We start from the raw sequence: 19793 nt of genomic DNA, 5'->3' as shown, positions 1-19793 counted from the left end.
AATTGCATCTTATTGACAATATATTATTTTACTAAATATACGCATTCACAAAAATAAATTGATTGATTATTCACCTAAACAAACATTCATACTAATGTCAAACACTTTTGAGAAGAAATAAAATTATTTTTAAATTTATTTTTTGTCAACATTTTAATTGTTTGATTAATATCAAAAGATGTAATTTTAATTGATTTATTTAATAAACAGTTTTACATTGTTTTTTGTGCAAATTAATTTCAAAAAAGTATGGAAATAGTTAAAGTTATTTCTCAATAAATTAATAAATATTCTATTGAATAATATAGTTTATTGATAATATTTTGTAAATAAAAAAACTTAAAAAGAGATGAATGAATTAATTTTTTTCTATAGTGTTTTTATTGTTTAAATAAATAGAGCCGTTGAATGTGAATTAAATATAAAATTATTATTTTATGTAATGAATAATTTTAGGTATAAAATAATAGGTAATCCTAAAGTTTTTTTTTTTTTTTTTAAACAGCTGTATATAATGTTCCATGTATTATTAGATAGATGTAGCGCTACAAATCAGAATTTTACTTGATCATTTGACTAGAAGGAGCTTTTACAAAAATTATAAAAGCTGCAGGAACCCGATTACCTTGAGTTCCAGGTAAAGATTATGCTGAAGGTGGCTTACAGAAAGCTATCATTAAAAAAAAAAAAAAAAACTGCGACCCACGTGTTTTTAACCTTTAAGTTGTTTTTAAAAAAAATATTTGGATTTTTGTTAATAAAAAAAGAGCAAGAATCAACAACATATTTAATTTTTGTGCTTGAAAGATCTAAGGTTTTTGACGACGTTAACGATAACATTTTTAGTATTTATTTATAATGAGTGCAAAGACGATATGTATTAAAAAAGACCAACAAATCTTTGATGTTGATGACAAGGATTCAAAAGTTGTCATCAACTCACTGGACTACGACTCATTAGCAAAAATCATCATGTTATTACCAATACCAGAAAGGATAGACATGGAAAAAGGTGAATATTATTATCAAAATAAAATTTCTTTTTTTTTTTTTAAATGCAATATCAATGTTTGTATTATTAATTTTTGAATTTAATATATACGTTTTATTCCAGTTTGTACCAAATGGAAAGAGGCATGTCAACTAGCATGGTATGACGTAAAAAAATACAAATGTGAATCATCAATTAGACGTTCTCATAATAATTGTTTGTTGACACAATCATACCTCAAGGAAATATTATTAAGATGTGGTAATTATCTAAAAGAATTGTCTCTCTCAAATGTTTGCAATTCAAGTATCATGCCATTTGTTGGTGATCACTGTAAAAATTTAGCAAGTCTTGAATGTGAATTTGACGACGATTTATTAACTCATAATGCTGGTCACTTTGTTCAAGCATTTACACAGTTGAATACATTAAAATGCATTAAAATAATAATACTGGAAAGCAAAAACAAAAATGAAACAGTTAATGTACTTGAAATAATTAATAATCTTCCAAAAGAAATTAATGAAATTCATTTATTATCAAATTTAGTGTCTTCTCGAAAACGAAGAGTTTTTATGGTAAGTTGTTATTGAATACCAACTAGTTGTTTATGACTAGTGACAAACAATACTATCAATTTAATGAATATAAATTATTTAAATGAATTATTTTTATTATTTCAGAGTTTGAAAAAATTTATAAATCTTCAAAAATTGACAGTGCAAGGCTTTTATTTAGACAACATAATTCTTCAAGAAATATCAGAAATAACTACACTTGTTCATCTCAACTTTCGACCATATGACGAAGACCACGAGTATCCTCTATTTGATAAGCTCGTTAATTTGGAATGTATTGACCTAGTGACTCGATATATATGGCTTGATATGAAGAACTTCTCTACAAAAATACTCAATACTATTTTTTGTACATGCAAAAATCTAAAACATCTTGATATTCCACGTGGTCCTTATGATCTAGCTAAAATTCCTTTTAAAAGATGGATAAACTTTCAAAACTTGGAATATCTTGGTATTTATTGTAATATAATGCCTGACTTAGCAAATACAATTGTTAAATACTGCAAGAATTTGAAACACTTGAAGGTACGAAATCGTAATGAGATCATGAATAATGCCGCTTTAAAAAAGTTAACAGAGTTGGAAAATCTTGAATATTTAATATTTTTTTTTCTCATTGTGCTCAGTGAAGAATCAATAATTGCCATTTCAAACAATTGTAAAAAACTTAAACGTTTAGAAATTCCTCGATGCATTATAGTACCATCTATTGATGGTGAGCCACTTTCTTCTCCATCTGTTCTTGATGAGTTATCAAAATTACAATGCCTTGAACATCTAAACTTGTCTCATTCAAAAAATCTTCAAGATAGTACAATTATTGCTATTGCTAATCATTGTAAAAACCTAAAAAGTTTAGATATCCAATGTTGCACGAGTCTTACTGAGACAGCTCTCGTTGCTTTAACAAACTTCAAAAATTTACAAAAACTTAATGTAAATCATATTAATACTATTACAGACAGCTTTATTATAAAATTGAAAGGATTGAAAGAATTGCATTGTAATCAATGCAAGAAACTTACTAATGCTGGTGTTATTCAACTTATAAAAAATAATCCAGATCTTGAACTTCTTGATGTCTATTACATTGACAATATAACAATTGACTTGATTATTGCTGCTGATCAGGCAACTAAAAATCGTACAAATGGTATTATTTTACACATAAAAATATCTGATCGGTCAAAAGTACATTCTTCTGAGACAATAATTACATCTCAATGATTAGTTGTTAGATACTTGTACACATAATTAAATTTATCGTATGACTTTTTTCAATTTAATATAACTTGTTTTTGATATTCGTTGGAATCATGAAAATTTAATTAAATTTTAATGTAAACGTTTATAATTTTGTAAATGAAAGTTTAAAAATAAATATACTTTCTCAAAATTTTTTTTGTATTATACAATTATTTTTACCTTTAGTTGTACATATATAATTACAGCTTTGATAATATTCAAGTGGCTTAAAAAATCATTTTATATTTTTTTAAAATTTGTTGATACTTACAAATTTGTAAATAGGGTAAATTCTTAGTAAATACTGAATATCGTACAAATGGTATCATTTTACACATAATAATATGTAGATGATTCGTCAATAATCTATGCTTCTAAGTCAATAATTAAATCTCAATAGTTGGTTGTTACTAATTAAAGCATAGATTTATTCTTCAAATTGATTTAAATTTATCGTATATCTTTCTCTCTTATTTATACCCTTAATATTCTTCCATAATGTATTCTTAAAAACACATACAACATACGTCACTGAGTCAAAGACATTGTAAAAAAAGATTATAATAATAATTATTATTATTATAGCTTGTTTTCTATATTACTTTAAATCATAAAAATTAAAATGACAATGTTAATATTTGTGTAATCAAAGTTTAAAAAAAAATATCCGTTTTATTAAATAAATGTGGTAATGTGGTAATGTAATTATCACTAGAGCTTAATTTCAAATGTAAATTTGTAATTTTACCTTGATCCCTAAAATGTAGAGATGCACACGAGACGAGACCAGTCTCGGCACTTTCACGTCTCGTCGCGCGAACTCGAGACGAGACCGAGACGACACTAGCATTAGTCCGAGACTTCTCGCGAGAGTCTCGTCGTGTCATCAATAATATCAAATTTAGTTTTCTCAATTTTTTACGTAGGCGTAAGCCTACTAGTATTGTTTTTTGTACGACCAAATGAAAAAACGTTCATATCTTCTAAAGTAAAGTAGATAGAAAGTTCGTACTAGGACCAAATTAAACCTTAGAAAAAATACTATAATCAAGGATATGATAAAAAGTTACTTAATTGTTTATCACTTTATTATTAACAAAAGAAGGTTATTGGTAAATTTTCAAGACGGATTATTAAGAAAACTAAAAACAAATCATGGATGCGATTTTTTGCCAGAATACTTGGCATTAAAAAATCTATCTAATTGAGAAATAAAACTTTTTTCACTATTGTTAGAAATTTGTTAATTAACGAAAAAACAAATTTAACGTTTTTTTAGATTTCGTATAACTTTTGAAAAATTGAATTTAAAAACTTCAATTTAGTCTTAAATTGTTGGTTTTTCGAATACCGAGAGCCACACTCCCTTGATAAAAACCCTCCGAGCTCAAATTAAAGAGTTATCAACAATTGTTTATAACAATAAGTACTATGCACTATCTTATAATGGAAAAATAACCATGAAGGATTGATTTTTACGATTTGTATGAAAACAGTGTGGCTCTCAGAAATTTAATTAAGAATTTTTTGAGCTTTATAAAATTTTTCTACGTTGATTTGTTCAAAAGTTATTCAATGCCTAAACAATTATTGTCAATTCGGTTTTTCATATTTTTTAGAACGACTCGCGTTTATGCCGCAAACCTTCTTTATCTTGCTCGCTCGATCAGTAAAATCGGTATTTATGTTGTTACATAATTTGAAAAAAAAAAAATATTGAGGTTTGACACTTTAAATATTGTTGTTTAATGAATAAAATCAAAACTATAAACTATTTTTTTTCTTTCACTATATTTTGATACTTAATTTCTCTTTTTTATTAAAACTTTTTAAAATTTTGGCGTTTTTAAATTTAAAAAAAAAGTATAAATTGAATGTTTTTCTATAAAGTGTTATTAATATAAAATTTAATAAATCTAATAAATATTTGATCTCAGAGCTGTAGGAACCACAAAGGATTTCGCCGAAGTTTTGAAAATTTTCAATGATCAACCGGGAACGAATACGTTGACAAAATTTTTTAGATTGTTTTTTGTGCAAATTAATTTCAAAAAAATATAGAAATAGTTAAAGTTATTTCTCAATTAATAAATATTCCATTAAATAATATAGTTTATTGATAATATTTTATAAATAAAAAAACTTGACAAGAGATAAATGAAATAATTTTTTTTATAGTGTTTTTATTGTTTAAATAAATAGAGCCGTTTAATGTCAATTAAATATGGAATAATTATTTTATGTGATAAATAATTTCAGGTATAAAATAATAGGTAATCTTAAAGTTTTTTTTTTTTTTTTAACAGCTGTATAATGTTCCATGTATTACTAGATTTCCATGTAGCCTTTTAAATCAGAATTTTACAGTGAATGTAGAATTTTACTTATCGACTAGAAGGAGTTTTTAAAAAACTATAAAAGCTGCAGGGACCGGTTCACCTGGAGTTCCAAGTAAAGATTATGCTGAAGGTGGCTTAGAGAAAGCTATTATTGAAAAAAAAAAAAAAAAAAAACTGCGATCCACGTGTTTTTAACCTTTAAGTTGTTTTGAAAAAAATATTTGGATTTTTATTAATTATAAAAAAAAAGAAAAAATCAACAACATATTTAATTTCTGTATTAAAAAGATCTCGAGTTTTTGACGACGTTAACGACAACATTTTTAGTATTTATTTATAATGAGTGCAAAGAGGATATGTATTGAAAAAGACCAACAAACTTCTGATGTTGGTGACAAGGATTCAAAAGTTGTCATCAACTCACTGGACTACGACTCATTAGCTAAAATCTTCATGCTGCTGCCAATACCAGAAAGGATAGACATGGAAGAAGGTAAATATATAATTATCAAAAAAAATTTTTTTTGTTTTTAATGTTAATACATAATATAAATGTTTGTATTATTAATTATTAAATCTGATACGTTTTATTGCAGTTTGTACCAAGTTTGTTTTTTTTTTTGTTAATAAAATATCAATGTATGTATTATTAATTTTTAAATTAGATATACGTTCTCTTCTAGTTTGTACCAAATGGAAAGAAGCATGTCAACTAGCTTGGTATGACATTAAAGAATACAAATGTAAATCATCAATTGGACGTTGTTATGATAATCGTTTGTTGACACAATCATACCTCGAGAAAATATTATTAGGATGTGGTAAATATCTAAAAGTATTGTCTCTCTCAAATGTTTGCAATTCAAGTATCATGCCATTTGTTGGTGATCACTGTAGAAATTTAACAAGTCTTGAATGTGAATTTGACGACGATTTATTATTTCATAATGCTGGTCACTTTGTTCAAGCATTTACACAGTTAAATAAATTAAAATGCATTAAAATAATACTGGAAAGCAAAAACAAAAACGAAACAGTTAATGTACTTGAAATAATTAATAGTCTTCCAAAAGAAATTAATGAAATTCATTTATTATCAAATTTAGTGTCTTCTCGAAAACGAAGAGTTTTTATGGTAAGTTGTTATTGAATACCAACTACTTGTTTATGACTAGTGACAAACAATACTATTAATTAAATAAATATAAATTATTTGAATAAACAATTTTTATTATTTCAGAGTTTGAAAAAATTTATAAATCTTCAAAAATTGACAGTGCAAGGCTTTTATTTAGACAACATAATTCTTCAAGAAATATCAGAAATAACTACACTTGTTCATCTCAACTTTCGACCATATGACGAAGACCACGAGTATCCTCTATTTGATAAGCTCGTTAATTTGGAATGTATTGACCTAGTGACTCGATATATATGGCTTGATATGAAGAACTTCTCTACAAAAATACTCAATACTATTTTTTGTACATGCAAAAATCTAAAACATCTTGATATTCCATTTGGTCCTTATGATTTAGCTGAAATTCCTCTCAAAAGATGGATAAACTTTCAAAACTTGGAATATCTTGGAATTTCTTGTACTTCAATGCTTGACTTAGCAAATACAATTGTTAAATATTGCAAGAATTTGAAATACTTGAGAATCATACAAAACCCCAATTACACTATGGATAATACCGCTTTAAAAAAGTTAACAGAGTTGGAAAATCTTGAATGTTTAATATTTTTTCTTCCCATTGGGCTCAGTGAAGAATCAATAATTGCCATTTCAAACAATTGTAAAAAACTTAAACGTTTAGAAATTCCTTTTTGTACTCTAGTACGATCTATTCATACTGACCCATTGTCTTCTTCATCTGTTCTTGATGAGTTATCAAAATTACAATGCCTTGAACATCTAAACTTGTCTCATTTAAAAAATCTTCAAGATAGTACAATTATTGCTATTGCTAATAATTGTAAAAATCTAAAAAGTTTAGAAATCCAAGGTTGCACGGGTTTTACTGAGACAGGTCTCGTTGCTTTAACAAACTTAAAAAATTTACAAAAACTTAAAGTAAGTCATATTGATATTATTACAGACAACTTCATTATAAAATTGAAAGGATTGAAAGAATTGCATTGTAATGAATGCAAGAAACTTACTAATGCTGGTATTATTCAATTTATAAAAAATAACCCAGATCTTGAAAATATTTATGCCAACGATATAGATAACATTACAATTGACTTGGTTATTGGTGCTGATCAGGCAACTAAAAATCGTACCAATGGTATTATTTTACACATAAAAATATCTGATCGGTCAAAAGTACATTCTTCTGAGACAATAATTACATCTCAATGGTTAGTTGTTGGATACTTGGACATATAATTAAATTTATCGTATGACTTTTTTCAATTCAATATAACTTGTTTTTGATATTTGTTGGAATCATGAAAATTTAATTAAATTTTAATGTAAACGTTTATAATTTTGTAAATGAAAGTTTAAAAATAAATATACTTTCTCAAAATTTTTTTTGTATTAAACAATTATTTTTACCTTTAGTTGTACATATATAATTACAGCTTTGATAATATTCAAGTGGCTTAAAAAATCATTTTATATTTTTTAAAAAATTGTGCCTATTATTGTTGATACTTGGGTTTAACTGTTATCAGCTGACTATAAATTGCAGCCCAATTTATTTGTTTGTTATCTTTGTAATATTAAAAATTTTTTTAATTTAAAACTTGAAACTTTTGACTACTTTTGACTACTTTTTACTGCAACTTGTATTAATAAATGGAATTAGTCGTCAAATCCTAGAATGCAGTAGTCATATCAAGTCAATTGTATGTAGTCAACTAATGAATTATCAAAACCATGTTGGTAACGTAGACTTCTAGCTGGATCACGTTATTCCACACGTGGGTTTGTTTTTTTTTTTTTTTTTTACATCCATATCGAAGGTTAACAAATAACAATAGTACAAAGTTGTCTAATTAATATACTCATCATTTAATTAATACATTCATTTTTTTTTTTAAATGCATTAACAAGTCGATAACATTGTGTATTAAAAAAGTCAAAAATTCATTGCATCAACAACTGAATTAATCAACAAAGGATCAATGAAGGTAAATTAAAATTCATAATTTTATCAATTACAGCTATAAAACTATCTCGTGTATCAATTGTATTTTAACATGTTGCATGACATTCAATATTATTTGGCTTTGAATATAATTTTATTCATGTTGATTTTACTGGTAAATCATCAACTTTAAATTGCGTTCTATATCTTGAAATATATATTTTTTTATGGTTATTTTTGTTTATTTTATTATTCTGGTTGTAAAACATTTAAATTCATCATTACTTATTGAATATATATTTTCAGAATTTACTCAAAATGAATGCAAAAAAAATATGTGTTGAGACAGACCAACAAACCTCTGATGTAGATGACAAGGATCCAAAAGTCGTCATCAACTCACTGGACTACGACTCACTAGCAAAAATCTTCATGCTGCTGCCAATACCAGAAAGGATAGACATGGAAAAAGGTGAATATTATTATTAAAATAAAGTTTCTTTTTATTTTTTAAATATAATGACAATGTTTGTATTATTAATTTTAAAATTTGATATGTTTTATTATAGTTTGTACCAAATGGAAAGAGGCATGTCAACTAGCTTGGTATGATATTAAAGAATACAAATGTCAATCATCAATTGGACGTTGTTATGATAACCGTTGGCTGACACAATCATACCTCGAGAAAATACTATTAAGATGTGGTAAATATCTAAAAGAATTGTCTCTCTCAGATGTTTGTGATTCAAGTATCATGTCATTTGTTGGTAATCACTGTAAAAATTTAACAAGTCTTAAATGTAGAATTGATTATAATGCTAATCACATTAATCAAGCATTTACACAGTTGGATAAATTAAAATGCATAAAAATGGTGCTGAACATGACAAAAAATAAAACAATTAATCTATTTGAAATTATTAATAGTCTTCCAGAAGAAATTAATGAAATTTATATACATTATAAATATTGGTCGCACAGTAAACGAACAGTTCTTTTCGTAAGTTGATACTAAATACCAACTAGTTGTTTATCATCAGTGACAAACAATACTATCTATCAAATAAATACAAATTACATAAATAAATTTCTATTATTTTCAGACTTTAAAAAAATTTAAAAATCTTCAAAAACTGACTTTACTAGGCTTCAGCGTAGACGAGCTAACTCTTCAAGAAATATCAGAAGCAACAACACTTGTTCATCTTGACATTGAACTATATGATAAACACATAGGATTTCCTCTATTCGATAAACTCGATAATTTAGAATATATTAAAATAGAGAGTAAAGCAAAAAATATAAGAGATAGAGACGTTTCTACTAAAGTAGCCAACACTATTTTTCGTAAGTGCAAAAATCTAAAACATGTTGATATTGCAAATGACTTTTGTGATCTTACTAAAATTCCTTTGACAAAATGGAAAAACTCAAAAAATTTAGAATATCTTACTTTATCTTGCTATGAAGTATTACCTGATTTAGCAGATACAATTGTTAAATATTGCAAAAATTTAAAACACTTGTGCGTGAATCCTGTATGTGATGATATAGAAGCAAATGTTGTAAAAAAGTTGACAAAATTGGAAAATCTTGAAGGTTTGGAGATGAGCGCTGCAAACTTCAGTGAGGAAGCAATAATCGCAATTTCAAAAAATTGTAAAAAACTGAAACTTTTAGAAATTGAAGGGTGCACTATATTATCAACAGGTATTGATGGTGAGCCACCTTCTTCTCCATCTGTTTTAAATGAGTTATCAAAATTACAATATCTTGAACATCTAAACTTGAATTATACAGATAATATTGAAGATAATACAATTATTGCTATTGCTAATAATTGTAAAAACCTCAAAAGTTTACATATCTATAATGACCGTGATAATATTACTGAAACAGCTTTCGTTGCTTTAACAAAGTTGGAAAATTTAGAAATACTAAACGTAGGTTCTCGTAATATTACAGACAGCTTCATTATCAGTTTAAAAGGGTTAAAAGAATTGCATTGTGCTCATTGCAAGAATCTTACTGATACTGGTATTATTCAATTCATAAAAAATAATCCAGATCTTGAAAAGATCAATATCTGTTATACAAAGAATATTACAATTGATATGGTTATTGGTGCTGATCAGGCAACTAAAAATCGTACCAATGGTATCATTTTACACATGATAATAGATGATTTGTCAATAATTGAAGCTTCTGAGTTAATAATTGAATCTCAATGGTTGTTTGTTAGACCATAGATTTATCCTTCAAATTAAATTAAATTTGTCGTATATCTTTCTCTCTTATTTAATCTGCTCAATATTCTTCCATAATGTATTCTTAAAAACACATACAAAATACGTTACCAAGTCAAAGACATTGTAAAAGAAGATTATTACCATTATTATAAGTTGTTTTCTATATTACTTTAAAACATAAAAATTTAAATGTCATTGTTAATATTTTTGTAAAGCAAAGTTTAAAATAAATGTACTTCTTCATCGAATGAATCTATTGATATATTGATCGATTATTCACCTGAACAAATATTCAAGCAGACATAAATATTTCTAAAGATTTGTCGAAAATAAAAAACAAATAAGTACTTATTATATTCCAAAAATCATAAATATCTTTATTTATTTCATTAACCAGTGAGTATCTTAATTTAAATAATAAAAAAATAAATACACAAAGATTGCATTGAACAAATAAAGTACTTAGCAAAATTATCTGATGTATTTTGATGATAACTTTAACAAAGGGTTTAACTTTTAACAGTCGAAAATAAATTACAGCACAATTCATTTGGTTGCTATCATTTATATTTTTCAAAGCTGTATAATGTTCCATGTATTACTAGATGCAGTCTTCTAAATCAGAATTTTACAGTGAATGTAGAATTTTACTTATCGACTAGAAGGAATTTTCGAAAGATTATAAAAGCTACAGGGACCCGTTCATCTGGAGTTCCAGGTAAAGATTATGCTGAAGGTGGCTTAGAAAAAGCTATTATTAAAAAAAAAAAAAAAACTGTGATCCACGTGTTTTTAACCTTTAAGTTGTTTTAAAAAAAATCTTTGGATTTTTGTTAATAAAAAAAGAGCAAGAATCAACAACATATTTAATTTCGGTGCTTGAAAGATCTAAGGTTTTTGACGACGTTAACGACAACATTTTTAGTATTTATTTATAATGAGTGCAAAGAGGATATGTATTGAAAAAGACCAACAAATCTTTGATGTTGATGACAAGGATTCAAAAGTTGTCATCAACTCATTGGACTACGACTCATTAGCTAAAATCTTCATGCTGCTGCCAATACCAGAAAGGATAGACATGGAAGAAGGTATACAATATTAATATCAAAATAAAGTTCCTTTTTTTGTTAATAAAATATCAATGTTTGTATTATTAATTTTTATTATTGTAGTTTGCACCAAATGGTTAGAGGCATCCCAACTAGCTTGGTATGACATTAAAAAATACAAATGTCAATCATCAATTGGACGTTGTTATGATAACCGTTTGATGACACAATCATACCTCAAGGAAATATTATTAAGATGTGGTAATTATCTAAAAGAATTGTCTCTCTCAGATGTTTGTGATTCAAGTATCATGCCATTTGTTGGCGAACACTGTAAAAATTTAACCAGTCTTGAATGTGAATTTGACATTGATTCGTCAGAACGTGATACTGATCACATTGTTCAAGCATTTACACAGTTGGATAAATTAAAATGTATTAAAATAGTACTAAACAACATAATAACAAATAAAACAATTAATCTATTGGAAATAATTAATAGTCTTCCAGAAGAAATTAATGAAATTCATATACTGCATAAATATTGGTACGATGAACGAGTACTTCCTTTCGTAAGTTTTTATTGAATACCAACTAGTTGTTTATTACCAGTGACAAACAATACTATCAATCAAATAAATACAAATTATTTTAATAAATTTCTATTATTTTTAGACTTTAAAAAAATTTAAAAATCTTCAAAAACTGACTTTAATTGGATTCTGCGTAGACGATCTAATTCTTCAAGAAATAGCAGAAGCAACAACACTGGTTCATCTTCACATTGACTTATATGATAAACAGATAGGATTTCCTCTATTCGATAAACTTGTTAATTTGGAATATATTACAATTGAGATTAATGAAGAAGAAGAAATAGAAAATAGAGAAGTCTCTACAAAAGTAGTCAACACTATTTTTTGTAAATGCAAAAATCTAAAACATCTTGATATTCCAAATGACTTTTATGATCTTGCTGAAATTCCTTTGGCAAAATGGGAAAACATGAAAAATTTAGAATATCTCACTTTATCTTGTTATGAAATATTACCTGACTTGGCAGATACAATTGTTAAATATTGCAAGAATTTAAAACACTTGTTCATGAACCCTTTCTGCATTAGTATAGAAGCAAATGTTGTAAAAAAGTTAACGAAATTGGAAAATCTTGAAAGTTTCATAATAAATCTTAGTCTCTTTAAGCTCACTAAGAAATTAATAATTGCAATTTCAAACAATTGTAAGAAACTTAAACGTTTAGAATTTTCCAAAAGCTCTATAGTATCTATTCATACTGACCCATTGTCTTCTTCATCTGTTTTTGATGAGTTATCAAAATTACAATGTCTTGAACATCTAAACTTGAGTTTTGTAAAAAATCTTAAAGATAGTACAATTACTGCCATTTGTAATAATTGTAAAAACCTAAAAAGTTTAGATATCCGAGCTTGCCGTATGATTACTGAGACAGCTCTCGTTGCTTTAACAAACTTAAAAAATTTACAAAAACTTAATGTAAGTGTTCTTGATATAATTACAGACAGCTTCCTTATAAAATTGAAAGGATTAAAAAAATTGCATTGTTATGAATGCCCGAAACTTACTAACGCTGGTATTATTCAATTTATAAAAAATAACCCAGATCTTGAAAAGATCTGTGCCTGTTATATTGAAAATATTACAATTGACTTGGTTTTTGGTGCTGATCAGGCAACTAGAAATCGTACAAATGGTATCATTTTACACATACGAATGTCTGATAGATCAATAATTGAAGCTTCAAAGTCAATTATTAAATCTCAATGGTTAGTTGTTGAATACTTATAATTGAATTTATTGTATGACTTTGACTAATTTAATATAACTTGTTTGTGATATTAGTTGGAATCATGAAAATTTTAATGACAACATTAATAATTTTGTAAAACAAAGTATTTAAAAATAAATATACTTTCACAAAAATTTTTTTGTATTAAACAATTATTTTTACCTTTAGTTGTACATATATAATTACAGCTTTGATAATATTCAAGTGGCTTAAAAAATCATTTTATATTTTTTTTAAAAATGTGCCTATTATTGTTGATACTTACAAATTTGTAAATGATAATTGCATCTTATTGGCAACATATTCTTGCAAGAAATAATTATTCACAAAAAATATTGATTAATTATTTACCTAAACAAATATTCATATTGCCAAAAATATTTCAAGAGATTTTTCGAAAATGAAAAACAAATATTATATTTCAAAAATAATAAATATTTTTATTTATCGAATTAACCATTATGTATCTTAATTTAGAAAAAAAAAAAAAAAAAACAAGAAGATTGAACTGAACAAATAAAGTAATCACTGATATTACTTGATATTTGTTGGGTTAAATAAATATTTCTTGCAAAAAACATCATAATGTTCAATTAAATGTAAGAAAATAATTTTAAAATAATATTATAAAATCATTCACTTAAAATTTAAGTGTTCGGTAAAGTGATGAATAGAGTGTTAAAAAAAGTGTTAATTTTTAACATTTTTTTCAACACTATTTTTACTGATTAATGTGTTAATTAACGTGTTAATTTTTAACATTTTTTTTAACATAATATTAAACACTTTATTCAGTACTTAATTAAGTGCTTAATTTTATTATAAAAAATAAAATAAAAGTTAAAAAAAAAATCAATAATTTATTTCAGTAAAGCTGTGTTAAAACTCCAAACAGCATAGTCGACTCTAAATCAATATATCGAGTATCCGGTCATCAAATAATAGCAATAATAGTACATATATTGTGTAACAAGGTAAGGTGTAACAAGTGGTAAGGTGTGTTCAAGAAGACTAGAGACCAGGAGAGTAGTGGTCTTCGATTCTTAAAAAAAGTATCGGAATCGGAGTATCGATACTTTTTTTTTTTTTTTTTTTGAATGAATTATCATCTGATTATAATATTTTTATTTTTTTTTAACTATATATTCATGAGAAAACTCAGAAAATTTAAAAAAAAAAAAAAATGATTTTATTTATTTATATAATTATTTATTGATTGGTTTATTGAATTAAAAAAAATTCCATTTCACGGTAGGCCATACGTTACTCGGTAGGTAAAGAAATCATCACTTTAGTGAAAAATGGTAAAAACACTATTTTTTTTTTCTAATATAATAGAACCATAGTTTGCAAACAAATAAAAATAGAAAAAAAAATCCAAAATAAAAAAAATTAACCAAGTGATTTCATATTTTTTCTTGGCTCGAGAATCGATACATCGGCCCAAAAAAAGTATCGAGTAAAAGTACTCGATACTTTCCGATTTAAAATCGGCTTGTCGATACATCGGCAAAAATCGAAGACCACTACACAATATGCCCATCTCTGTCAACCATTGACTTTCTCTCTCGGCGACACAAAGTTCGGCTTCCAGTTTTATTATAATTATTTCAGTGAAGTTAAAACGTATGTAAAACGTATATGTACTACGTCTCTCTGTTTGATGCTTATAATATTTTGTTGAATAAAAATAAAAAAGTACATTGTTTTTTTTTAAATATTTATTATAAAACAAACAATTACATTATATTATTCAATTATTTGCTAGTTATTAAGTTCGTATTTTTGTTTAAATTGAATCATGGATGTGAAAAATAAAAAATATAACCAAAAATCAAAACGTGCATTATCAGAATATCCAAATCATGAAAATGATTATTCACCGCCAGCAAGTGAAGAATCATTGCCTGAATATAGAAGATCATCACCATCTAGAAAACGTCGTTATTCACCATACTACAACAAAAGTGAATTTACTGGTCTAACATACTGGGAAAGTAACAGACATAAAAGCCGTCGTTATTCAGACGATGATACTGATAACTATGTTATTGGTAAACGTTTTTATGGTGGTGAAAGTAAACACTCATCTCGTAAGGATGGTAAACATGACACAGAATCAGAAAAAAAAGATCCATCAGTAATTCCACCTTCTCAAAAACGAACTGTTGATCTTTTGACATCAAAAACAGGTGGTGCATATATTCCACCAGCTAAACTACGACTTATGCAATCACATATTAATGACAAAAGTGGTGCAGCTTTTCAGAGAATATCTTGGGAAGCATTAAAAAAATCTATTCATGGACATATTAACAAAGTAAATACTAGCAACATTGGATTAATTGTTCGAGAACTTCTTAGAGAAAATATCATTCGTGGACGTGGTTTGTTGACTCGCTCAATAATCCAAGCACAAGCAGCTTCACCTACGTTTACTCCGATATATGCAGCTCTCGTTTCTGTTATAAATTCCAAATTTCGTGATATTGGAGAATTATTATTGTCAAGACTAGTCAACCAGTTTCAACGAGCATTTAGACTCAATAATAAACCTCTTTGTATTTCATCAGGAACATTTATTGCACATTTAGTTAATCAAAAAGTTGCTAATGAAATAATTGCACTTGATTTATTGGAATTACTTGTTGGTTCACCAACAGATGATTCAGTTGAAGTTGCAATTGCTCTTTTAAAAGAATGTGGTATGAGATTAACTGAAGTTTCAAAAAAATGCGTTGATATTATTTTTAATATGTTAAGAGATATTCTTCATAAAGGTAATCTTGATAAAAGAGTGCAGTACATGATTGAAGTTATCTTTGAAGTAAGAAAAGATGGATTCAAAGATCACCAAGCCGTTCCTGAAGAATTGGATCTTATTGAAGAAAAAGATCAAACAACTCATGTAATAAGTTTAGAAGAAACTGTAGATTCAAAAGATGTTTTAAATGTATTTAAATTTGATTTTGATTATATTACAAATGAAAATAAATACAAAGAATTGTCGAATAAACTTTTAGGCTTGGATGATGAGTCGGGAAGTGATGGAGATGATGATGACAATGACAAAGATTTAGATACTGAAAATTCTGATGAAGAAAATAAAAGTAAAGAGGGTGTTATTATTGACAGTACTGAGACAAATTTACAAACATTAAGAAGAACAATTTATCTAACAATTTACTCATCTGTATCACCTGATGAATGTACTCATAAACTTTTAAAAATGCAAATGAAACTAGGCCAAGAAATTGAACTTTGTCATATGATTCTTGATTGTTGTGCTGAAATGAGAACTTATGAAAAATTTGTTGGTCTTCTTGCTGGACGTTTTTGTGCTATTAATAAAATTTATAAAAGTTCATTTGAAAAAATATTTAAAAATTCATACGAAACAATTCATCGACTTGATATGAATAAATTACGCAATTTATCAAAATTTTTTGCTCATTTATTATATACGGATTCAATTAGTTGGGGTGTATTGAATTGTATTAAATTAAATGAAGAAGATACAACCAGTTCAAGCAGAATATTCATCAAAATTTTATTTCAAGAATTATCTGAAATAATGGAACTTCCAAAGCTCAATGCAAGAGTTAAAGATGTCACTCTACAAGATGCATTTGATGGATTATTTCCTCGTGATGATCCTAAAAATACAAGATTTGCTATCAACTTTTTCACATCAATTGGTCTAGGAGGATTAACTGATGATCTTCGAGAGCATCTTAAGACAAAACCAAAAACTGTTATCCATACCAATATTAAAGCATCATCTAGCTCTAGCTCATCATCTAGCTCTTCATTATCATCTTCTGATAGTTCAAGTAGTTAAATTTCATCTAAAAAAAAATTTATAATCCATAATATTTTTATTAAAACTGATTATATTAAAGCAGATATTCATACAGACAGAAATATTTCTAAAGATTATATTTCAAAAATAATAAATATTTTTATTTATTTTATTAACCATTAAGTATCTTAATTTAAATAATGAAAAAATAAATCCAATAAGATTGAATTCAACAAATAAAGCGTAATCAGTAAAATTATTTGATGTAGTGTGGTTTAATTTGTATTTTTTAACAGCTGACAATAAATTACAATTAATTATTTATTTGGTATTATTTATAACGTTTAAAATTTTTTATTTAAAACTTGAAATTATTGACTACTTTTGACTACAACTTGAGACTTTGAATAATTGCATTGTCAATGTAGTCAACTCAATGAATGCAGTAATCAATTGTAGTCAACTCATTAGTATCAAAACCATGTGGGTAACATAGACTTCTAGCTGGAATCACGTTATTCTACATGTGGGTTCATGTGGGTTTTCTTTTTTTACATCTATACATATCAATCCATATGATATCACTAATAATTAAATCTCAATGGTTGGTTGTTAAATAGATTCGATTATAGTTATCATATACTTTTATTTCTAATTTACGCGTAATATTCTCCCATCTTTTTCCATTGTAAAGACATTGTAAAAAAAATTTTATTATAACTTGGTTTCGATATTACTTGGAACCATAAAAACGACAATGTTAATATTTTTGTAAACTTTTTTTTAACGGACAATTATTTATACCTTATACACCTAAACAAATATTCATACAGACAAAAATATTTCTAAAGATTTGTCGAAAATGAAAAACAAATATTATATTTGGAAAATAATATATATTTTTATTTATTTTATTAACCATGAAGTATCTTATAATTTAAATAATAAATAAATACAAGGAGTTTGAATTACAAAAAAAATAAAGTACTGATCAGTAAAATTATCTGATGTATTTTGATGATACACTGAGTTTAACTTTTAACAGCTGACAATAAATTACAGTATACAATTTATTCATTTGTTATCATTTATAACATCTAAAAAATTTTATTTAAAACTTGAAGCTTTTGACTATACTTTGACTAAAATTTTTTTTACATTCATAACTTATCAATGACATAGTGTATTAAAAAAGAAAAAGATTATTGCATTATAACTATTAAATTAATTATCAAAAAATCAAAGGATCGATCAAGGTAACTGTAAATTCATTATTTTAAAACAGTTACATTTATCAAATAATTTCGTGTATCAATTGTATTTTAACATGTTGCATGACATTCAATATTATTTGGCTTTGAATATAATTTTATTCATGTTGATTTTACTGGTAAATCATCAACTTTTAATTGCGATCTATATCTTGAAATAGGTATATATTTTTTTATGGTTATTTTTGTTTATTTTATTATTCTGGTTGTAAAACATTTAAATTCATCATTATTCATTACTTATTAAATATATACATTTCATGTATTTTCAAAGTTTACTTAAAAAGAACCTAAAAAGTTTAGATATTCAAGGATGCTGTAAGATTACTGAAACAGCTCTCGTTGCTTTATCAAACTTAAAAAATTTACAAAAACTTAAAGTAAGTTTTCTTGATATAATTACAGACAGCTTCCTTATAAAATTGAAAGGATTGAAAGAATTGCATTGTAATGAATGCAAGAAACTTACTGATGTTGGTATTATTCAATTTATTAAAAATAATCCAGATCTTGAAAAGATCAATATCTATGATATAAAGAATATTACAATTAATTGATATGGTTATTAGTGCTGATCAGGCAACTAAAAATCGTACAGATGGTATCATTTTACACATAACAATGTGTAGTCCGTTATTAATAGAAGCTTCCAAGTCAATAATTACGTCTCAATGGTTGGTTATTGAATAGATTAAATTATAGTATTATCATATACTTTTCTTCCTAATTTAAGCGTAATATTCTTCCATAATTTATTTTTAAAAACACATACAAAATGACATTGTAGAAGAACATTTTTATTATAACTTGTTATCAATATTACTTGGAATCATAAAACTTTTAATGACAATGTTAATATTTTTGTAAAGCAAAGTTTAAAAATAAATAGGTATACTTTTTTATCAAATAAATATAATTTTTGAATCGGACAATTATATTTACCTTTCTTTTTATGATTTTTCTATTCTTTCAATAAATAATCATTCACAAAAATAAATTGATTAATTATTTATCCAAACAAATATTTATACAGACAAAAATATTTCTAAAGATTTGTCGAAAATAATAAGCGAATATTATATACATCAAAAATAATATTTAATTTAAAATGAAAAAATAAATAGAAGATGGAATTCAACAATCAATGTAATCAATAAAGTTATTTGATGTAATTTGACGATTGATTGCAATTGTTTGAATCATCTAAATCATCAATAAATTCGAACATTGAAATTAATATCTCAGTTGGTAATGTCAACGTTTGTCTTTTCAACAAAAAAAAAAAAAAAATTAATAAATAAATAAGTAAATAATTAATATTTAATAACCTA

At 25.8% G+C, this 19793-nt stretch overlaps 1 protein-coding gene across 1 annotated transcript; it reads left to right on the top strand.

The window, feature by feature from the left end:
• Positions 1–1302: 1302 nt before the first annotated feature.
• Positions 1303–17230, top strand: LOC122860278 (pre-mRNA-splicing factor CWC22 homolog). The gene is made up of 4 exons (XM_044164048.1): positions 1303–1409; positions 2199–2716; positions 9407–10417; positions 15243–17230. Exons 1-4 carry the CDS (start codon positions 1303–1305, stop codon positions 17228–17230), a joined length of 3624 nt encoding a protein of 1207 aa, XP_044019983.1.
• The last annotated feature ends 2563 nt before the right edge of the window (positions 17231–19793 follow it).

Source organism: Aphidius gifuensis, linkage group LG1 (assembly GCF_014905175.1).
Source record: "Aphidius gifuensis isolate YNYX2018 linkage group LG1, ASM1490517v1, whole genome shotgun sequence".
In the NCBI taxonomy this organism is placed as follows: Eukaryota; Metazoa; Arthropoda; class Insecta; order Hymenoptera; family Braconidae; genus Aphidius; species Aphidius gifuensis.
The sequence above is the reverse complement of the archived record's forward strand: the minus strand, read 5'-3'. Positions and strand labels throughout refer to the sequence as shown.